The sequence below is a fragment of the Cervus canadensis genome, chromosome 6, assembly GCF_019320065.1.
Source record: "Cervus canadensis isolate Bull #8, Minnesota chromosome 6, ASM1932006v1, whole genome shotgun sequence".
Taxonomy (NCBI): domain Eukaryota; kingdom Metazoa; phylum Chordata; class Mammalia; order Artiodactyla; family Cervidae; genus Cervus; species Cervus canadensis.
In genome coordinates this window covers 26,159,379-26,183,195 of record NC_057391.1, presented here as the reverse complement: position 1 = coordinate 26,183,195, position 23,817 = coordinate 26,159,379, and the positions used below count along the sequence as shown (strand labels likewise).

Genomic DNA, 23,817 nt, shown 5'->3' with positions numbered 1-23,817 from the left:
GCATAGCTGGAGTGGCTAGCTCTGCAGCTGAAGGAGTCTAGATGGTGTCTCATACTTGCACAATCACAGAGGCTGGGGCTGGCTGCTGGTGCAGATTTGGGGTTCTGGCTGTTGCTGGGGAGCAATGGGGGAGAGTCAGGTGACTGGGCATCTGTGAACACACAAACCCATGGGACAGAATCCTGTGAAATCTGGATTTTGTGGTGGCTGTGCTGGATTTTGGTTGCTTCAGTGGTGAAAGCTGATGAGTCCTCAGCAAGCAGGTCACTGGGAAACGGGTTCTCCTACTGGGTGGCTGATACTGGTCACCCCTCCCCTTCTTTCCTGTTCCTAGGTGTCTCTAGGCATCTCAGCTTTGCCAGTCTCTGGGTGGGGTGAAACCAAAGCTGGTCCTTCATGCAGTGCCCCAGAAGGCTCTGGAAACCAATCACACACCCTACTCTCACTAACTGGCAAAAGAAACTCTTTCTAGTTGAGTTTCCTTCTTGGCGCTGAGCAATGCCAACCTGAAGAATGCAGGCAACATGAAGCCACCCTTCCATCCCTTTTTGTGCACTTACTCTCAGGTATTTTATTCCACTATATTCATTGGAAGGACTGATGCTGAAGCTGAAACTCCAATACTTTGGCCACCTGATGCAAAGAGCCAGTTCACTGGAAAAGACCCTGATGATGTGAAAGATTGAGGGCAGGAGGAGAAGTGGGCAACAGAGGACAAGATGGTTGGATGGCATCACCAACTCAATGGCATGAGTTTGAGTAAACTCCTGGGGATAGTGAAGGACAGGGAAGCCTGGTGTGCCTCAGTCCATGGAGTCACAAAGAGTTGGACACGACTGTATGACCGAACAACAAATGTTGCCGCAGTTTATTGAGTGGAGCCCTCCCTAAGCCCTCCCAAAGCTGGTGTTGTTCATGGATAGCTGATCTTTGTGGGGAGATCAAGGTTGTGGTCTCCTACTCCCCCCATCTTGGTGACATTATTCTTTGAATATATCACATTTTATAACTTCATGAAGCCTCTGAGAAATCATGTGGTAAAGAAGATAAACGTTGAACTCAATGTTTCCCAAACTTTTTGAACACAGAACGCTCATTAGTTCAGTTCCGTCGCTCAGTCATGTCCGACTCTTTGTGACCCCATGAATCACAGCATGCCAGGCCTCCCTGTCCATCACCAACTCCCGGAGTTTACTCAAACTCATGCCCATCGAGTCGGTGATGCCATCCAGCCATCTCATCCTCTGTCGTCCCCTTCTCCTCCTGCCCCCAATCCCTCCCAGCATCAGGGTCTTTTCCAATGTGTCAACTCTTCGTGTGAGGTGGCCAAAGTATTGGAGTTTCAGCTTCAGCATCAGTCCTTCCAATGAACACCCAGGACTGATCTCCTTTAGGATGGACTGGTTGGATCTCCTTGCGCAGTCCAAGGGACTCTCAAGAGTCTTCTCCAACACCACAGTTCAAAAGCATCAATTTTTCAGCGCTCAGCTTTCTTCACAGTCCAACTCTCACATCCATACGTGACCACTGGAAAAACCATAGCCTCAACCAGACAGACCTTTGTTGGCAAAGTAATGTCTCTGCTTTTTAATATGCTATCTAGGTTGGTCATAACTTTCCTTCCAAGGAGTAACGTCTTTTAATTTCATGGCTGCAGTCACCATCCGCAGTGATTTGGAGCCCAAAAAAATAAAGTCTGACAGACTGTCTCCCCATCTATTTCCCATGAGGTGACGGGACCAGATGCCATGATCTTAGTTTTCTGAATGTTAAGCTTTAAGCCAACTTTTTCACTCTCCTCTTTCACTTTCATCAAGAGGCTTTTCAGTTCCTCTTCACTTTCTGCCATAAGGGTGGTGTCATCTGCATATCTGAGGTTATTGATATTTCTCCCTGGCAATCTTGATTCCAGCTTGTGCTTCTTCCAGCCCAGCGTTTCTCATGATGTACTCTGCATATAAGTTAAATAAGCAGGGTGACAATATACAGCCTTGACGTACTCCTTTTCCTATTTGGAACCAGTCTGTTGTTCCATGTCCAGTTCTAACTGTTGCTTCCTGACCTGCATACAGGTTTCTCAAGAGGCAGGTCAGGTGGTCTGGTATTCCCATCTCTTCAGAATTTTCCACAGTTTATTGTGATCCAAAGCTTTGGCATAGTCAATAAAGCAGAAATAGATGTTTTTCTGAACTCTCTTGCTTTTCGTGATCCAGCAGATATTGGCAATTTGATCTCTGTTCCTCTGCCTTTTCAAACCAACTTGAACATCTGGAAGTTCTCGTCACATAAAGCTGGAGAATTTTGAGTGAGATGAGTGCATTTGGTGCAAGTTTGAGCATTCTTGGGATTGGATGAAAACTGACCTTTTCCAGTCCTGTGGCCACTGCTGAGTTTTCCAAATATGCTGGCATATTGAGTGCAGCACTTTCACATTTGAGAAATAGCTCAACCGGAATTCCATCACATCCACTAGCTTTGTTTGTAGTGATGCTTTCTAAGGCCCACTTGACTTCACATTCCAGGATGTCTGGCTCTAGGTGAGTGATCACACCATTGTGATTATCTGGCTCGTGAAGATCTTTTTTGTACAGTTCTTCTGTGTATTCTTGCCACCTCTTCTTAATATCTTATGCTTCTGTTAGGTCCATACCATTTCTGTCCTTTATCGAACGCTCAATAGTATCCCATAAAAGTACTCTCTTCAGAATACCGGATGTTTGAGAGATTAATTCAGCCTCCCCTGTTCATAAACAGCTTCCCCTAGTGCTCAGGAGAGGAGACGCAGGCAGCATCCTGTCTGGAAAGAGTCCTCCTCTCATTGCTCTCCAGAAGTCCTGCATAGATGCCTGGGCTGAATTAGGTTTTGGGCTGGATAGCCCCAAATGTTTGCAACTCTCAGGGTGCCTTATGAAGTACAGAATTTATATAAGCTGTGACTTTAGCTTGATCATTCCAGGGCGCTCTTTTCTAGTTTTTGGTCTTACCTGTAGGAGGAAGACTTTTTCTTTTTTATCCCCTTTAGAGAGCCTTTTTGTTCTCCATGTCAAGAAATTTTTTTTTCTTCATGGCATTTTCCTCACTTTATCTTTGACCCTTTTTATTAAAATAAGGTGACAATTCTTGGGTGATTTTCTGATCTAAATTTCACCTAAACCAGATAATACTTACTAAATACTGAAAGAGTATGTCCTCAGTCTTGTGCTATTTAGGTTGCAGTGCTTCTAAGCATGACATACTTTTCAATTCAATCTGCCTTACATTTTTCTCCCTCTCTTTTTTATGTCATCATTGAACAAAGCAGTAAATCAAGCCCTGACTCCTGGCATTTGTTCACCAACCTCAAGCTCCCAATGTGATATCGCTGAGCATAGAATTGGACAGAGAATTCACATAGCACCCTGCTGTAACTTTATTTCCAACATACAAATACATTAGATGTAAATAAAATCAAATATAGATTATAGTACAATAATTGGGAAGTGATAAACTTTGAATATTTGTCATGTTTTAAAATATAATATGCTTAATTATAAATTATAATTTTAATAATGGATATATCTAATAACAGGCTCACTAAGTTCCTGAAATTTTAGCAATCAACTCTTCCAAGCCAGCATAAACTGACTCTAGTACATTGTATTATTTCAAAAATTCCTATTTCTTGTCAGGAGAACAAGCCATAGACAGACAAGCTCTGTGTTCCATTTGAGACTGTGGAGATAGAAAAGGGAATTTGACATTCTCTGTGTTTCTTTCAGATGGGTCGGTCAGTGAACCAGATATGGCAGCCAACTTCTGCCCCGACCACAAGGCACCCATGGTACTGTTCTTGGACCGTGTGTATGGCATCAAGGATCAAACTTTTCTGCTCCACCTGCTGGAAGTTGGATTTTTACCTGACTTAAGAGCCTCTGCCTCCCTAGATACAGTAAGTGGTTAAAATGAGAAAATTATTTTTTCATCACTGTAAGCGATTAATATTGGAATTAGAAGTGAAGTTTCTATCCACCCCCTGATCGCATATTAGTAGCTTGCTTTAAAGGGTGAGAAAATAGAGACACAAGAAATGGAGGATCTGAATTTCCTGGTCCAGAGACTTCAATGTAGGTAAACTGGACCTGAGACATTCAATCTAGCTCCGTCCAGTGCAGTTTCCTGTTGTGGTGGTGGCAGGGAGTGGTTCTCTCCTGTGCATTGCAGGGTGTTTAGCATCATTCCTGCCCTCTACCGGTACTACATACCAGTAGCACACCCCCAAAGCAATTCACCAGATGTACCCTGGGAGACACAATCACCCTCACATGAGAACCATGGCTCTATCACTTAAGAAGAAGGATGGCTGGCAAGCATGATAGGCTGAAAATACTCTTCCTACTCTGACTCCTTAAGTTATATGCAGTGACCATCAGGAAGGGTAGTCTGAAGCTCAGGGCATGAAAAGGTCAATGGAACGGGCCAAGTACAGATCCAAGTTTGGAAGTCAGGTGTGACGTAGGGTAATCCATCATCAACAGACATCAAGACAGGAGGCCCAGGAGTTAGAAAACAAGAATGCCAGGTGCTCCAGATCAGGATGAAGCAGAGAGATAGAACACTAGAGGTTCTGGGTTTAAGGAGGAAAGACCAATGAGATCAGCTTAAGTTTTAAAACAAATATTGACCAGCTTAGATTTGTTTTTAAATTGTATTATTATTTATTTATCTAGCTGCGCTGGGTCTTTGTTGCTGCGCGTGGCTACTCTCTAGTTGGGGGACCCGGGCTTCTTGTTATCGTGACTTCTCTTGTTGCCGATCACAGGCTCTGGGTGCACATGGGCTCAGCAGTTGTGGCCCATGGCCTTAGTTGCTCCGCTGCATGTGGGATCTTCTGTTCCAGGGATCAAACCATGTCCTCTGCATTGCAAGGTGGATTCTTAACCACTGGACCCTCAGGGTTGTTTTTAAAGAGCCAGTGGCTTATCTTCTTGATCAGTTGTCAAGTTTCTCAAAGGCATCACCTGGTGTCCAACAGCAGTAGAAGTCTGAGCTCTGGTGAGGGGTGGTCAGCTAGCCAGTACTTTAACTGGGGTGAATTCCACTTGAATGAGTTACTCAGAAATGGATGGAGTCACCCAGAAGTGGAAAGCAGTATGAGCCCCAATCTGAATGGGCATTCCATCCCTATCTGTGGCATGGAGGTAAGGAATGGTATATCCATGAAGGCGTTAGGGGCATATGGCTGTTTCATAAAATTAAAACAATTAAAAGCTTCCACTGCTTTGGGTTTTTTTTTTTTTTTTGAGCTTTCTTATAAGTTCTTTGATTTAAAAAATAATAATTAAAAAAAAAGATTAACTTGTGGGACATTCCCAGATTTCTTGATCAAAGCGTTCACCTTGTTTATAAATCAGATAAGCAGCAAATAATCTTCTAAAATTTGGTGTTCAAATCATAGGCTTATCTACACACTAACTTCCACAAAAGAAGCTTTGTATTCAGTTTCTCAGCACATGCATTTTCATGCATTCTCTTTTGAAAACTTTTAAGCCACTGACATCAAAGCTCTTCCTCATTTTAACAACTCTGTCTTTGAAAGAGATAAATGTGGAAGATTAGCTATTTCTTTCCATATGATTACTGCAGCTCCTAGAAGGCAAACTTTTGATAATTAATAAAAACACCCAGAAATATGTTCCAGTCAAAGAAAACAGTTTATCAAGTCATTTATAGGAAATGTGTTACAGATATAATGGCTGTGATCATCACAGGAAATAACGATATTTCATCTCTATGGGCTTCAATGTTTCTTTAGAAATTCTGCACTTAAAAAAAAATGACAGTTAACCATGCTTTGGCTATATTTAGTGTCACTAAGTGGGCCTTCCTTAAATCCAGCCTGTCTAAATGAGCAGAGAGAACATTGTGAGTGATGATTACAGCAGAGTTTTAGAGAAGGCCGTAGGTTTCTATTCCATGTACACGTTTTCCCGTGAAGAAGTGGGTTCCCTTCAGTGATGTCTTACCCTCATGCCAATTATCAGATTGCAGATTGTTCACAGTGCTCATAAACTAGGTGATAGGGGTCCGAGCTCCACTCTTTCTCTGTGAAACTGTCACAAAATCAGTGTTTGAGTGTTTGCTGAGCCTGCGGTAGTGGGAGTTCAGTTGCTAAGTCGTGTCCAACTCTTGCAACCCCATGGACTGTAGCCCGCCAGGTTCCTCTGTCCATGGGATTCTCCAGGCAAGAAAACTGGAATGGATTGCCATTCCCTTCTCCAGGGGATATTCCCTACCCAGGAATCGAACCCACATCTCCTGCATTGCAGGCAGATTCTTTACCACTGAGTCACAAAGAGCCTGTAACCGTTTGCTAATCTCAAAAGCACAAGAGGACAGCTTGTGAGTCTCCATGATGAGAGACAAGAGATGGAGAACCAGAATAATATTATAAATAATAATACAGGAACTTGGAAGTTGGACTTTGCAAACAACAAGGGTGTTGGGTTAGACTGGTCATCAGCTCATTTTAACAAGGGTTTGGGATTCTTCTTGAAGGAAACAGGTGTTTGTGGACCATTTGGAATGAGTTAGCACCAGTCAGCCTTTGCTTTTCTTTTATTATTTCTTTTAACCTGATTCTTTTTTCCTTTAAGATGCAAAAGAGAAACAGGTCTCTTTAGACAGAGTAGGCAGTTGTTCAGCCTGTCACTGTGAAACACACATATGAGTACACCTCCCTGCCCTGCTGGTTATGAGCTCAGCACAGGGGAAGCCTGGCCCTGTCCTTCCCAGGAGACTGACCAGCATCTCAATCCCCTTTTCTTAGGTTTCCCTAAGCACCACCGAGGCTGCACTGGCCCTGAACAGGTACATATGTTCTGCTGTGCTCCCACTCCTCACAAGATGCGCCCCCCTCTTTGCCGGAACAGAGCACTACACTTCTCTGATCGACTCTACACTGCAGACAATATACAGGCTTTCCAAGGGGCGATCCCTCACCAAAGCTCAGAGGGACACCATAGAGGAGTGTTTGCTGGCCATTTGCAAGTAAGTGCACACTGCCCATGTGTTTCACTTCTGTGTGTTTATCTGTGTCAGCTGCATTTAATGGTGTAACCCTAGACCTGGTAAATCTAGTCTGAGGATACACTCAGACTTTCAAGATTTTGCTGGGTCCCCTACTTGCCACAGGTTCTTTCTTTTTTTTAATGTTCTGTTGAAATATAGTTGATTTACTTTGTTGTGTTAAGTTTCAGCTATAGAGCAAAGTGATTCAGTTATATATATATATATATATATATATATATTTTCTTCTTTAGATTTTTTCCACTGTAGATTATTAAAAGATATCATTCCCTGTGCCATACAGTAGGTCCTTGCTGTTTATATATATACATACATATATATATGTATATATAATAGACGATCACACATACACACATACACACACACACACATTCACGGGCTTTCCAGGAGGCACAGTTCTGTCTACCATGCAGGAGATGTGGTTTTGATTCATGGGTGGGGAAGATCCCCTAGAGGAGGAAATGACAACCCACTCCAGTATTCTTGCCTGGAAAACTCCATGGACAGAGGAGCCTGGAGGGCTACAGTCCATGGGGTCACAAAGAGTCGGACATGACTGAGCATGCACATGTGCGTGCAAGCGTACACACACACACACACACATGTAATAAACTCCTAATTTACGCACAGGCTCTTTCTGATGAAGCTCATCTCTTGCTCTGGGGAAGTGATGGGATTGACAGCTCAGACTCTAGCCCTGAGGATTGGTAGGCCAGGAGATGAGACCATCTTTCAGTCCTAAAGTATTCAGATTAAGAAGTGATAAATTAGGTGGTTAGGATTGCGCAATACTATATGTAAAATATAAAACTAACAAAGACCTACTGTATAGCATACAGAACTCTACTCAATATTCTGTAATAATATAATATGTAATATATGGGAAAAGAAACTGAAAAAGAATATGTGTGTGTATATATAACTGATTCACTTTGCTGCAGACCTGAAACTAACACAACATTGTAAATCAACTATAGTAGTAGCAGTAATATTAGTCATTTAGTCGTGTCCAATTCTTTGCAACTCTGTGGACTATAGCCTGCCAGGCTCCTCTGTTAATGGAATTCTCCAGGCAAGAATACTGGAGTGGATAGCCATTCCCTTATCCAGGGGATCTTCCAGGCCCAGGGATCGAACCCAGGTCTCCTTCATTGCAGGCAGATTCTTTACCTTCTGAGACACCAGGGAAGCCTAAAATCAACTATACTCCAATATAAAAAAACAAAAACAAAAAAGAACTAATGCTTTAGTTCTTAAACTAGAGCCAGAAGCAGGTTTTCCCTTCTGGATAAGTAGACCTTTACACAGAGGCCAGACTATAAAAGCGTGAGTCAAAGCAGCCCACCTCTAGGCCACATAAGACCTGGAACAAAGAAAAGAAGGCCTCTCCAGTCCCCATGGGGAATCGAGGCAGGAGTGTTCACTGCCACAGACGGGCAACCAGGGACAGAGGGTAAAGCCAGCCTGAGACCCGGCATTGTCAGGAAACTACATCAGATCTTGTGGGGTCAAAGGAAGAGGGCTCTTCCAATGGCAAGTCTCAGCCACACAGTCCAGGACCAGGCTCTGCTGTTTAAGCCAGTGGTTTTCCACCTCAGCTATGTATTAGAATCACCTGGGTGTCCAGGCCACACCTCAGTGCCCAAAATCCAGACCTTTAGGGATGGGGGCCCGGCCCCTAGCTTGTGAAGCTCATCAGACAACTCCATGATGCAGCCAAGACAGAGAGTCACTGCTGTAGGTTATCCTGGAGTCAAGCCCAGCACGCGTCCCTTTAGTCGCCACCTGGGTCTGGCCCTGATTCTTGTTGAGTGATTTGTTTCCTAGTCACACTAGAGATGACTCTGCAGTGATGGGACTGGGGCTGCCTAGAAAAAAAGCAATTGGTCAGTCAGTTTAGGACATCAAATTAAAAGGCCATCTCACATTTATGTTTCAAGTGTAACGTGGTCCTTCTATTTTAAATGCTTTATTAAAATTAACCTTTATATGCCATCTGTCATCTAAGGCCTATAGACCTCAACTTTTGAGTTGCCCAAAAAGTTTGTTCAGGTTTTCCTGTAAGACATTATGGAAAAACTCAAACATGTTGGCCAACCCAATACTTTTATGGGTCAAGCTGTGTCATGCACAGTGCTATTTGCCTAGGATGTGGAGTGGAGGGGGTGGGCCATCCACCCAGGCCCCATAAAAGGGGTTTCTCTCTGAGATCCTCTGCCAAAATCAGGCTCTTATACTCTGACGGCACTTCATTCATTCCAATATCGGAACTGGCAGAGAACTAAGCTTATTTGAATGCTGTTGGTTCTAGAAGGGAAACCAAGCTTGGTAAACACACTACAGGCCTCTAGGAATTAATAGGGTGAGTAAGGTTTCCACTCCACAAGGAGGAGCAGGAGCCCCATGATGGGTGGATATGGTTGGGCGTCTACTTTTCTCCTGAGTAGTGGCCAAGGGAACAAACAGTGAGTCTGCACAGAAATCCTTCCTGTTGGCATTGGTTCTATAATTGGCTGGTAGCTACATCCATCACAGCTGTAGGTCTTGTTCGACCTTTTCCCAGGTCTGAACTCACCAGGTATCTTGGGAACCAAACCAAAAGTCCTGTCTCCCAGCATAAGCCTCTTCCTAGTTTTTTTTTTTAAGTCATGGCAAGACATGTTAGCATATATGTCTTTAAAGAATCAGACCAGACCTTGGGAAAATTAGAATTTTATATCAAACCAAAATTAGAGCTCACAGCCCTATTCCTGTATTCCTAGGAGCTTCTCCACTCCTCTTCTTGGCCATCTGAGCTCTAGAAACAGCCGACAAACTGATACTTAACTAGCTTTATTATTTATTAAGTCAGGAGTTAATCGAGTTAGAGATTTATTTTACTCCTTGATTTTATTTGTTAGTCTAAGGTGATACTGCTAATTAGGTAAACAGTGTAAAAAGATGATTTTATATGTTTATGATTATTACATTTAGAGACGAGCTTTTACTTGCTATACATCATGATTGATTTTTTCACTCCAGGGATTTTTATTGCAAGGCCAGCTCTAGCAAAGTTTGTGAAACAGACGAGCTTTGTTGTCCATCTCCATTCACATCTATCCTCCTTGTTGTAGATGCCTCTGAGGCTATCTTTGTGGCATTTTAACATTCAAGATCAGAGTTATTAACTTTGCCTCCTTGTCTCTTAGGCATCTCTGGAAAGGGGCCAGTGAGCTGAACGTATGTGCCAAATTGTGTCTGTGTGTGTATTTTATCTGGGAAGAATCCTGAGGTTTCACAGAGCAATCTAAAAATAATGGCTGAATCAACATGGTTTATCTCTCCTTTCTCTATCTCAGAATTTACTTGTACCAATACCAAGGCCATGAATGCTTTGATAATTTGATACATTGCTCTCTAATTATTCAATTTGCTTTTTAAAGAAGTTTTTTTTTCTTCTTCTTTTGAGGACAAATCCTTAACCCAAAGACATGATTTCGCTAATAAGAATTTCAGGTTCAGTAACTCGGAGCGCCCTTCAGATCACCAGTAGGTGTCCTCAGATTCCACCTGTGCAGCTGATCACCTCGCTTCTTCCTTGGCAGAGTTCGGGAGCATGGTCAGCCTGTAGAGAGAGTTCTAAAATCACCAGGACTTTCTTTCTGTTGTATTTCTGTTATATATATTTCTTTGCCCATAGTCAGCGACTGTATTTTGAGTGTCAGAGGCCCTAGAACATCCTGTCACATGGTGATTAGAATTTAACCTTAAGGATCTCAAGCCATGAGCCCCACTCTCTCTCTCTGCATTTTAACTACACTTGATTTTTAGTGTTTTACCATCGACTGTGGTTTTATCCACAGTCTTGTGATTTATGAGATAACTGTTTTGAAAGTTATCCCTGCTGAGTATTTCTTTCATTCTCTCTCCCTTATTTTTTTTTTCATTATATCCTTTTGTTTTTCTTATTCTGTATTGCAGTCACTTGAGGCCTTCCATGTTACAGCAACTCCTGCGACGTCTAGTTTTTGATGTGCCACAACTCAATGAATACTGTAAAATGCCTCTTAAGGTAAACCTCTCTATTGTTACAGAAATACAGTCTATGGCACGGGAAACGTGCTTTGTAAAACATGATCTTCACAACTGGGGGAGCAAAATACATCTGAAATGGGTTTTACCCTTTGAGTTGATAGCAAACTAAACACAACCTCCAGAATCAAGCCCTTTCTTTTTTATTATTTATTTATTTTTAATTGGAGGATAATTGCTTTACAATATTGTGTTGGTTTCTGCCATGCATCAACATGAATTAGTCACAGGCATACGTATGTCCCCTCACTCTTAAACTTCCCACCCTCCTCTTACCCCATCCCACTCCTCCCAGTTGCCCTAAAGCACTATGGAGGGCTGTGGAATCTCTGACAACATACAAGCTGTTGTCAACACACAAGCTTCTTGAGTGCAGAGGTTGGAAAGAATAATTCTGCTGGATTCATTAACTGCTCCAATTTGCCTTAATCGATTTCCGCCAATTACTTGTTATTTAGCAGAGGTTAGTGAGGGGACTTAGATCTTTGTACTTTCCTGCCCTAATTAGGTTTTCAGAAGGTTTGTAATCTCAAAAAGCTTTGAAGTCCTGTGATTCTTCGTTTAGGTACAGAACGTAAAATGTCCCTTTTCTTTTCCGTACTATGTTGTGCTTTTTTTTTTTCCTTTTGTAACAGATCTTCTTTAAATTTTTTTCACTTCTTTTCTCTTATTAGTAAAAAGTAAGGCCACAGAGCCCTGTTTTCATCATCTGGTTCCTGATTTTCTCACAAATTACCAACATTTTATTGCTGGTATGGCGAGCATTCCGGCCTGGGCAAGAAGGCACCAGAAGCAGTCACCCCCAAGGGCAGTGTTTTTCCTCTTTTATCTCTGAGGCACCTGCTCTAGTTGTATATTCAAAAGGGTCAGCAGTGGCCAGCCATACCTGAAAATTCTGCCTAATTATTTCAACAGAACTTTCCTTCTTTTCAGAAATAACCTAAGCAAAGATTTCAGGAAGCATGTTACTGGGATAAACAGAATTCCCAGAGGCCTTTAGTCCATCCTCTTGTTCCATGCCAGGTAGAAGACAGCTTGTATGTTGTCAGAGATTCCACAGCCCTCCATGGACTTATTCTTCTGTCTAACCCTAAAACTCTCAGTTTTCTTCCCATAAAGTCCTTTAGATAAAAAACAGTTTTTACAGTTCAGCTAGGCATTGCTTCCTTGGAATGCCTGTGCCATCAGCTGAATTCTGGCTCCCAAAGAGACATCATCACTAGCACGCAGCAAGCTCACTTTTACCCCTTAGATCAGTGGGATTTTTCCTGTGGGATGTGGATCCCACCTGCTAGGATGGGACCTTTGGCAGTGTACGTGTCCCCTCTACTGGCCACGTGGGGAACTGCTGTAACATGGCTAGACCATCAAAAGGCTCGCGTGAAAGGCAGGGAAGCCAGGGGCAGGAATCAATGTGGAGAAATCTGTGGACGCACAGCCTGCTCCCTGCCCACCCCTACCCACATCAGCATTACCAGATTTACAAGCAAAGATCCTCAGAAGAAATTCTCCCCAGGCCTGACTGGCTGGAACACAAAGACTTCCAGAGGGTAGCATTTCTTAACTGGAGTAGTAACAGTCCTCTCCCATTTTATAGGAGCCTCTGGGGGTGATTTGGGAGGCATGAGAGTTAATGGGGCAGATTCCGTTTGGGCTGAAGCTCGTGAGGCACAAGAGCAGACTATTCCCAGTGGCGTCGGGGGCCTGTCTGCAGACAGCCTGACTATTTGCGTTGTTGGTTTCACTCTCCTGGTGGGTCTGTGTTGTTTTCTTCCTCCCTGTGTGCTGTCGATGCCTGCGGATCTTCTCTGCCCCACCCCGCTGGTGCACACTTGTTCTCAACCTGCCAGCTTCTGACGAATCACTACGAACAGTGCTGGAAGTATTATTGTCTGCCTTCGGGCTGGGGGAGCTACGGTCTGGCTGTGGAGGAAGAGCTACACCTGACAGAGAAGCTCTTCTGGGGGATTTTTGACTCCCTCTCCCATAAGGTAATGGCGGTGCTCCTGGAACAAAGACGGGGTAAGGGTGGCCGGACCTCGGTGATACAAGCACCTGCACATAAGAATTGCTGATTCCCAGTCACCCTCTGCCACGTGCCCGAAACTATGCCAAGCACTTTGCAAGCGGATCACATGCATTATCCCAACTACCCTGACCCTCATTTGACAGGTGGGAGATCTGTTGGTAACTTGCCAGACTCACAAAGTTAACATGTGGAGAGCTGCTTTCAGAGTAAATTAGAATACCTCCTAGTTCCAGGATTAATGACTTACTTCATCCCCTTCCTTCCCTCCCCGCCCACCCCCACCCCCGCCAATGTTATATGGCCCCTGTTAGCCTGCCTTCACCAAGTTCAAGCCTAGAGAAGTCCTAGCATCTGCCCTGAGGTGGGGAAGTGGGATTCCCAGGAGACCTTTCAGGGGAGGAGCTGTCCAGCCCCTGGGGACGAGGAGCCTGGCAGAGGACTAAGGGCCTCTGCATCCCCAGCCGTCCTGTGTGGTCTGATTGCAACACGGCCCCGATCTCACACTTGCTCCCCTTCCCTTGACATATATTTAGATTTGCGATGTGACCAGCTTTAGATGAAGTCAGTGACATTCAGGATGGTATGGCCGTAGATAGGTCACCAGCTCTAAAGTTTTCTGGGTTTTCATACAGAAGTCGAGAGCAGGTATACGGCTGCTGTCTGGCGTTTGTTGTGTGTATGTGCTTAGTCATGGCCGACTCTTTGAAACCCCATGAACTATACCCACCAGGTTCCCCAGTCCATGAAATTCTCCAGGCAAGAATACTGAAGTGAGTTGCCATTCCCTTCTCTAGGGGATCTTCCCAACCCAGGGACCAAACCCCCATTTCTTGCATCTCCTGCATTGGCAGGTGGATTCTTTACCATGGCACCACCCGCAAGTAAATGATCTTCACGCCTGTCTTCCTTTGGTCTAGTACAAGCAGATCAAAGGTTGTCCCTCACTCCATGTGTTTCAGCTGAGATTCCTTCCTGGCGAAGTTTAGGAGAGAATGGTGATACCGAGCAATCTGCTGACTATCAGCGTGTGACCCGCCTTGGCTACTGGGGGCCCAGCCACGCTGCTGTACCCCCTCCAGGAATATCTTTAGATATTCCTGCAAGTAACTAATTATGAGATACTGATTTAAACCTTGATTTAAGGTTCCTCAACCTACAGCAAATGGTGACTTGAAGGCTTTACAGATTGTCGCTTTTCTGTGACAAGGATACCTCAGTTTCCACCAGAATGCATTACAGGTCTTACACGTTCCCCATTGTGGTTAACCTGGGGAAATGCATGTGTTGTTCTGTTTGTTTGTTTTTCCCCAGCCAGTTGGTGAGTGATTCTGCCGGGGGCTGTGGTTCTGGCGTCTGTGCTAACGTGGTCTTTGTCTTTCGCCGCAGAGGTATGACCCAGATCTTTTCCGGATGGCCTTGCCCTGTCTCAGTGCAATAGCGGGGGCCCTGCCACCAGATTATTTAGATACCAGAATCTCAGCCACATTGGAGAAACAGGTCTCAGTGGACGCAGATGGCAACTTTGACCCCAAACCCATCAACACCGTGAAGTGAGTCCAGAGTCATCTCTAAGCTGGTCCTCGATTTTACGCCATGGCCAGTGTTTCTCTTTCAGAAGGAAGCCAGAAATTTAAACCTCCTTCCCTTCTCTCCCTTCCCTTCCAACGCTGTTCGTCATGTCCCTTGACACTACAAGTCACATCAGGTGCTGGATTTTGACCTCAACTCCTGAAGGTTTAATCCACCTATATCTGATTATATGTTATATTATTCTATTCTGCACTTCTTTTGGGAGGGTGGAGTTGGTTTATTTATTATAAAAAAATGGATGCTCTCCACATATGTCTCCCGAGGCATGGTAAGCATCCTGACAAATGATGCAATTAATTTATTAATGAGTTTTTTGACAGAATCTTTGCTCTTTGTGAATTAGGCCTGTACAGTACTAATAACATCGTACATCAAAGCCCCTCCTTAAATAACAGTCAGCTGAGCTCCCACAAGACTTCAGGATGTGAGGGCAGAACAGCATGGGGGGGTCCTTATTTGAGAGACTGGACCTGCTCTTTCCCAATGGATGCTGGATCTTTGGAATGACTCTACAATAACTCCTTTTAATTTCTCCCACTGATTCTCCAGCATGCCTCACTGGTGGTGATTAGGCCATGGACAAAGTATTAGAGAAGATCTATTTGATTTTGCCTTTGGCAGTTCTGTCCCAATTATGATTATGGGTCATGGGGCATACAGGCTTCATCTCCAGCTGCATTTTCAGTGAAAAGCTCCAAACCTGCTGTGGTATGAGCAGGGAAAGGCAGGCATCCTGTTATGGACCCCTTGGACTTACGTTTTACGGCAGTAGTTCTCAGATGAGAGCCATAGTCTGAGCCCTTCTCTGGAGCTGTCAGCTTTGATAACGTATAAAATTCATCTTTGGGAAAACAAATACACATTCCATCAGCAGAGCCTTGAGCTGAATGAATGGTGGGAAATAGAATTGAACCTGCTGTAAGAAAGAGGTAAGGGATGTGGTGTACCTTCAGGCTGGCCAAAGGGAAGGCAGGTATTGATCTTGGAGAATTTGGCCCTATGAAAACATCCGTGTGCCAAAGGATGCCAAAAGGTGTGATAACATGGACACTTTTATAAACATTATAAGACACTGTGAAACTCCAGCAATTGTGTGCTAATGATGACTTGTTCCATGCTAATTTGAGAACTCTGATTTCTTCAGATAGATTTCTGACATCAGAGATTCTTTGAGTAATATGAATAATGGAGACTAACTCTGACCAAAACTTAAACAGAAATGGACCTTATTGTAAAAAAAAAAAAATACAGGGTCATTATTAAAATCTAGTGAAAGGCTGACTAAGCAGGCCTCAGCAAGGACAGGAACTAAAGCAGAGTGGCCTCATGGACATTCTCCAGGTGTCCCCATTGAATGCGTCACCATGAAGAGTTTTCTGTCCTGGTCTCACTCAACTCAAGATTCAAATTACAAGTTCTCTGGTGGTCTACTTGTTAGGATTTCTGCCCTTTTACTGCTGTGGCCCAGGGTCAGTAGCTGGTGGGGGAACTGAGATCCTACAAACTGCACAGCACAGCCCTCCCCCCCAAAAAGATTCAAATTCCAGAGAGTCCAGTTGGCCTCATCAGAGCCAATCCTCAGTGACAATTCACATAAGACTACACACAGTGCAGGAAGCCTTGCTCCTGAAAGAGGAGCAAAGGTGTCTTACCAACAGAAGGGGTAAAAGCTGAGGGGCTAACAGAAATGACAGGTGTCCACTGGGCTGCCATGATTCTAGCATTTAAGCATGAATCACCAGACCTCAAAAGGTAGACAGACACTATTTTGGAACACTAGGTCCTCTAGCTACCCACTCCTGCCATCCCCCAGTTGGAGTTGTGAAATGGCAGAGCAGTGTCTTTGATGAATGCATTCTCGCAATCTGGCCAGGACAGGTCTGGCCCAGGAGCCGAAGTGGTTCTTAGGAGCCGAGGGAACCTGGGGCAGCTGGAGGGAGGCCGCCTGAGAAGCAGAGGCTGCTGCAGAGATGCCCTCTGATTAGCTGTGGGCGTGTCTGTGACCTGATCCTGAATACGCCACACCTGGAGCTCGGGAAGGTCATCAAGTCTGGTGTTCAGCTTCAAATCTGGAGTCAGCTGGTTGATCACATCCAACTTCTGTCAGCTGATTGTTAGTTCTGACTATCTTTTTGGCACATCTGGCCGAAGAGCTTGGGGAGGTTGTAAGTTTATTTTTCCCCTCCTTTCACAGTTTCTCCTTGCCTGAAAAATTGGAATACATCGTCACCAAGTATGCTGAGCACTCCCATGATAAATGGGCCTGTGACAAGGTAGGGATTATCATCCAGCCGACAGTTGTCAGGGGGGTAAAAATAACCAGCCCAAGAACGTTAAAGGGTTCAGTCCAGGAAATTTGCCTGATGTGTCTAAGTGGCAGACTTGCCATGCCAAGAGCATTCATTATTTTTGAGTGGCCATTTCCCAGGGATGGTGGAAGTCGGAGAAATAGGTGGTGGCAGCTGCTGGTGTGGCTTTTCTTGTCTCTCAAGAAAATGATTGATTCTGGGAAGGCTGTTATCTCTCCTCACGTTGCATTTCCTGGAGTTGGTGCTCAAGCACATGCTTATGTATGTTTGACATAAATGCTTAATGGGGGGCCGGAAGCTTTTATTAAATTTTTTTTTAAATGTAGCATTAGGAAAGGGAAAATTGAATAGAAAGCTTTATTCTCACATTTTGCCAGCAAGCTGAATTTTGGTCTAGGGAGGACACCCGTCTTCCCCTGACAGGCAGTGTTGGAACTTCCAGACTCTCCCTTATTAATAAGCCCGTCCATCTGGTGTTTAAAATTCTTCACCACATGAGGTCAGGCTGCTTAATAAGTTTAATTGCTCTGTCAGCCCTTTAATGCTGGCAGGCAAAAGGAGGGGAATGTGCCAAAGCCATCCTGGAGTCCTGTAGGCAGCCAGTTAAGCACTGGGGCCATTGCTCAGCTGCAGTTTACAGCCCGAAACGGTGGACCCACCTCCACAGCACGGCCGCAGAAACCACCTCCCTGGTCGCACGCTGGATGAGATACAGCTTGAAGTCCTGGCTCAGCCTCTCTCATGAGCTGGGCTCAGCTCTGATTCTTTCCTGAGCTACTGTTTGGGGCTTATGACAACAACGATCATTGTATCTGTAGAATGGGCTCATGATTCTAGAACAGAGGTTGGCATGCTTTTCCTATGAAGGGCCAGATAATAACCATTTTAGGATTTGTGGGCCAGACAGTCTCCATTGCAACTACTCATCTCTGTTGTAGTGATGCAAAAGCAGCCCAGCCGTAGACAACATGTAAATGAAGGCGCGTGCCTATGTAATACAGTAAAAACTGTATTTCTAAAACAGGGACTCGGCTGAATTTGGCCCAAGGGCTGTCTGTAGCTTGCTGACTGTTGCACTAGAGCATCTGTGTTTTCTCAGCACTCCTTCATACGCCCATCTGGGCAGCTTTGACTTAGGGACAGGGACACCTCCATGAATCATCCAGTGCATCCCTAGGTCACATGCATTTTATCTCTTTAGTCACTCCTGAATTTATATAGTTCTCTCTGGAGAAGGAAATGGCAACCCACTCCAGTATTCTTGCCTGGAGAATCCCAGGGATGGGGTCGCACAGAGTCGGACATGACTGAAGTGACTTAGCAGCTCTGTCCAAGCCACAGTTTTAGACCAGGCTGCACTCATCTTTTGCCCAGACAATGTGATGACCTTTCAACTAGTCTGCCCATGTGCATCTTCTCCAGTCTGCTCTTCATGCTACAGACAAGCAATGACTGCAGTATGCAAGTTTGGTCCGATTCCCCCAAACGGATCATGTTCTCCAGGCCAGTCCCATTTCCTTGTTAAAATCCCTTAATAGCTTCTAACTATTTTAATGTAAAAGTGAAAATCCTTTTTGTGGTCTGAGAGACCCTGCCACCATCTCTAGCCTCATATCTCTCCCCTCATCCTCTGCCTTCCAACCACATGCCTTTTATTTAGGCTCATTCCTTCCCTCCCTTCCCCACCCCCATCTCTCTTTCTCTCTCTCTCTCTCTCACACACACACACACACACACACTCTCTCTCTCTCTCTCTCTCTCTCTCTCTCTCTCTCTTTCTCTCTCTCTCTCTATGTAAGCCTGGATCCACCCTGTCTGAGCCAGGTACCCATCTGTATTCATGTGAAAACACCGTTCATCAATTCCTCCTTCAAAATCTGTCCAAGTGTGAATTCCTAGGACGCCTCTTTCCCAGATTCTTTAAACATAGGCCCTCTTAGCACCTTGCTGTTTTCCTTCCCAGTATTTTCAGAGCAGTCTCATATGATTCTATTCATAACAGTTATCCATTTACATATACTAGTTATGAGCTATGCATTTACTGGTGTGGTATTTGATGAATCTCTCTTTTCCACTATCCTGGAAGCTTCACATTTGCTCACTGTTGCCAGGCAGGCATTGATAATCTGACAAGAAGAAGAGTATTCTCCCCTGCCTTCAAGGACCCACAGTCTGGGGGGGTCCTTGAACTAACTGAACCAACCACTGTCCAGGTTGTGCTATGCTGTGATGGGCATGAGCACAGGGTGAGAGCATCTGGGAGGAGACCCCAGCCCAGTAGCAGGGGGTCCAGGAATGCTTCCTCAAGCTGACAACATATACAGTATGTGATAGAAAACATTGTTCAGACATAGGGGAGCAAGTGCTATGTAGGCTCTGGAAGCAATGGGTGCAGACCCTGAGAGGCAAGAGTGTGTGGTGGCTTTTAAGGAAGTTTGGTTCAACATGATGGAGGCACAGAGTCGGGCAGGGGAAGAAAGGCAGGACATGGGCCTAAAGGGGCCAACGAGCTCTTTGCTGCAGCCATAGAGGCCAGAAAGAGCTTGGATTTTTACCATGATGGCAATTGTGAATCAGAAAATTTTAAAGCAGCAGAGTGCCCTGATCAGAGTATTTTATAAAAATCACCTGTCGGTGGTACTGAAAATGGAATCCGTGAGAGATGGCAAGAATGGAGGCAGGGAGACCACACAGGAAGCAGTTGCAGTAATCCAGGTGAGAGCTGATAGTTGTTTAGCTGCTAAGTCATGTCTGACTTTTCCAGATTCCATGGACTCTAGCCCATCAGGCTCTTCTGTCCCCGGGATTTCCCAGGCAGGAATCCTAGAGTGGGTTGCCATTTCCTTCTCCAGGGAACCTTCTCAGTCCAGTGATCACAACCACAACTCCTGCATGGCAGGCGGATTCTTTACCACTGAGCCACCTGAGAATGCCCGAAGATGGCTTCTTGTTGTTGAGTCGCTAAGTCATGTCTGACTCTTTGTGACCCCATGGTCTGTAGCCTGCCAGGCTCCTCTGTTCATGGGGTTTCCCAGGCAAGAATACTGGAGTGGGTCGCCATTTCTTCCTCCAGGGGAGAGCGATGGCAGCCTGAGCCAAAGCACTGGCAGGAAAGTGAGGGCGAGGCAGACAACAGGCCTGGGAGGTTGAACACATGTCAACAGGTACAGAGAGAAGGGGATGTTGAGAAAGGGCCCCACATTTCTAGCTTGGAAAGTGAGTGTAAGCTGATGCTGTTCATGGAGATACAGGGAACCCAAGAACAAGAGCCATTTAGAGAAGTGCAGTGCTGGTTCTCTTTCTGACCTGTTGAGAGGTACCTGCAGATATCCAAGCAGAGCTCAGATAGGTGAGGACATTATGGATCTGGACTGCAGATACTGATTTGATATTCATTTACTTATGTACCAGGGCCTAGATTATATACCCCGAGGAATAATGTGCCCTGAGAAGGGACACAAGCTTGAAAAACTCCACATTAACAAGTGGGCAGAAGCAGAGACTGAGAAAGAGCAGCCAGAAGTCTCTGGGCTGTGAGGTTATGAAAAATAGACTCTGACTTATCTCTGTATCTACAGTGTCTGGGACACAGTCTACAACCTACTGTCGTAGATATTCAACCAGTGTCTGTTGAATGACTTTTGAAATTTGTCAACTTCTATGATTCTAAGAAACATGCTTTGCTACAGTTTTGCTCTGAGGTTGGCATGCAAGGGGAGCAAACCAAATCAGTTCCCTCCATGCCATGGCCAGTAGGTCCATTTCTCACAAGCATTCAGCCTTGACACCTGTCCTTGCCTGTGATGGTGACACATTGACCTGAAAAGCATTGTTCTCGGGTCTTCTGAAGCATCCTTTGTGTCTGTAGAGGGCCTGAAACACAAGCAAGTAAGTGGAGGGGACAGCCACTAAAACAGGAAGAAATAAAAGGAGCAGGGTTCAAAACTCAGGGGGCAGAGAGCCTGACAGGCTTAAAAGATCAATTAGATATTTTGGGGGGAAATTTCCAAGCTCTGTCACATTCCATTATTCTATTTGTTCAATGAAAATAGAAGCTGGGCTGTGGGTCGCATAGCAGGGCTCTCAGGGTGCCAAGAATATTTGAACTGAGAACATTTCTACAGAGTCAGAATGGATGGAAATATGGAATTTCCCTGGATGAAAATGTGAAGACCCATCCATTGATCCGGCCTTTCAAGACATTAACCGAGAAGGTAAGGACCACTGAATGGCCATGCTGGTTTCCCTTCCCCGGGAATTGTATCTGATGGCAGGGGAGCTGAGGGCACATTCACGGTCCAGCTTCTTAGAGACTTTTCAGGATTCGAGAAGCTCCTCAGGAGCTGGCCTATCACCCACGGCCCCAGGACAAGCTTCGAAGAGCCCGTTGGAGAAGGAAACACTGGTCAGCACTCAGAAGCTGGACCAAAACACATTTTGTGGTTCACTTGGCAACTGAAAAAGGAAGGGCTTTTGTTAGATTATTGGAAGGGATTATTTTGTTAAGATGTTTTGGGGGGAAAACATGAATTCAGAATGGAAAGGACTTCCAATCACGAAGGATGAAAGGAATAGAGAAGAGAATCCCCAGGGAAGTATGGACAGGTCTCATAGTTCGGTTTGCTTTGTTCATTAGGAGATTTGGTTCAGCCTAACTGAATTCCTATCTTGCCATCAGTAAGAGTTCTCTGTAAGCTTTAGACTTACTGTCACAGGTAAAGGATGATATGTATATCTTTATATGCATATTCACTGGCTATAAAATTGTATATGGCTCAAAAGAGAATTGTAAATCTAAGGAAATCTATTTCCCAAGCTCAGAGGAGAGCTTTGTGCAGACGCATTTTGACATGCGCCATCTTAAACACCTACCAGAGAACGGAAGTCACTCTTGAGAGGAAGGGGCGGGACCCAGGCGGGTGACGCTTGCGCAGTAAGCGCGCCTGGAGGAGACAGAGGTGGCGGTGCTGGAGGGAGTCGGGTGAGCAGGGGGGAAAGGAAGAGTTCGTTGTCCTCTTCTTGCTTCTCTTTATCAGCAAACTGTGGGTAATGTCTGGCACATTCCCCCTAAAAGCCGGAGACTGTAGCGTCTTTTAATTAAAAACCTCCAAAAGGCTGATGACGTGGTTCAGATGGGATGCTGCAGAGGGTATTTTGACCCAGTGAGAGGAAGCTTGAGCCAGTTAGCCCCCTCCGCTGTGGGCTCCAACTTCTCTTCCAGGAGACAGGCCAGCCAGAGTGCTGGGGCCTGTGCCGTACACGGCTCTTCTGCTCCAATGTTCTTCCAGGAGAAGGAAATTTATCGCTGGCCTGCCAGAGAGTCCCTGAAAACCATGCTGGCTGTGGGCTGGACTGTAGAGAGGACCAAAGAGGGAGAAGCTCTGGTTCAACAGCGGGAAAATGAGAAGCTTCGAAGCGTGTCCCAGGCCAGCCAGGTATGACCGTCAGGCCCAAAGGCCAATGCTGGGCCGGTAGAACCCATGGAGAATCTGAGAACGCTCTCCCCAGGTAGCAGAGATAAGGCTCACCATACATGAGCCCTGGGAATTTTTTGGGACATACCTTTGGCTGCTGACGTTGGGGATGCTAATAGGAATGATTCTGCCTTTATTTCCCTAGGGCAACAGCTACAGTCCTGCCCCTCTGGATCTCTCCAATGTTGTGCTCTCCAGAGAGCTCCAGGTCAGTCTTGATGCCTTCAGAACCAGCATAACTTACTTCTAAAACCCCTGAAGTACAGGGCATGTCAAACTCCAAAGAGTTAAAGAAAAAAACAGAAGGGAGAGAATGCCTGAAATGTCACCGCTGAAATATCAAAATTAGGGAGGGCTACACGGAGCAGAGGCCACTCATCCAAGACAGTCTCAGCAGAATTGACCAGTAGTCAGAGGAGGTGAGGCTTCGTGCTTCTTCTTGGGACATTGAAACAGGTCATAACTCACTAAGAGGAAGAACAAGCAGCAAGTTCCTGTATCAAAACCCAAAACAGAACTTGTAACAGCCAGGAGAGATAACTAGTAACAAAACTAATAACAACTAGGAGAAAACCTATGAGCCGCCCCTGGGTGGGGGTGCTGGCCTGGTCACAGTGGGTTTCCCCAACCTTGAGGACAACTGTATATTCCTTGGTGGATTCACTCAAGTTGCCTGTGGTGGTGCAGATGAGTCATCACTGCAAGGTTTCAGGACTTAAAACCAAGAGGATGAGAATAAAAGCCCTAAGTGGCCTCCTCCCATTCCCCACTTGTATACACAGTGGTGACTGTGACTGAGGCAGCTACTGCTCAGAGCATTCATCAGACCAACCCTTTGTACCCTAGAGAAAGTTTCTTTCCAAAGTTCACCCTTCATTCCAGGTCACTATCTTAATGAACCTTTTAAAGATGAGTTCTATTTGAGAAATCTCATTTTTGCCCCAGTTTTCTCCAACATGTGGCCATTTTTTAGTTTGCTAAGCTAAAGGCTTTTGGGGATTCTAGATTTTTGCTTGACCTCCCACTTACAGCTCCCTTTCTCAGGTCAGGAGTAAGACACTCAACTCCTGTGACAAATGAAATGCCAGCATGTAGTTTGCAGTGGAAATTTGTGTTCTCTCAGAAATGCATCAAACTGCCAAGATAATAAGTTACCAGGAAAGGACCGAATTAGAAATTGTTTTCTGTGTGTATGGGAAGATAGAAAACTAATGAGGTGCATAAGCACAGACTAATTAATGACAGGAGACACTCAGCAATGTGCAGTTAGCATTTGGTG

At 45.0% G+C, this 23,817-nt stretch overlaps 1 protein-coding gene across 8 annotated transcripts in view; it reads left to right on the top strand.

The window, feature by feature from the left end:
• The window catches only part of RYR3 (ryanodine receptor 3), a 547,151-nt gene that overhangs the window by 425,703 nt on the left and 97,631 nt on the right, over positions 1-23,817 (top strand). For all 8 annotated transcript variants that reach the window (XM_043471377.1, XM_043471383.1, XM_043471384.1 and 5 more), the window contains exons 47-55: positions 3,759-3,928; positions 6,806-7,026; positions 11,026-11,116; positions 12,987-13,127; positions 14,552-14,715; positions 16,950-17,028; positions 21,189-21,278; positions 22,353-22,499; positions 22,684-22,746. In XM_043471377.1, coding sequence (XP_043327312.1) covers positions 3,759-3,928; positions 6,806-7,026; positions 11,026-11,116; positions 12,987-13,127; positions 14,552-14,715; positions 16,950-17,028; positions 21,189-21,278; positions 22,353-22,499; positions 22,684-22,746 — 1,166 coding nt within the window. The remainder of the gene's footprint in view (positions 1-3,758; positions 3,929-6,805; positions 7,027-11,025; positions 11,117-12,986; positions 13,128-14,551; positions 14,716-16,949; positions 17,029-21,188; positions 21,279-22,352; positions 22,500-22,683; positions 22,747-23,817) is intronic.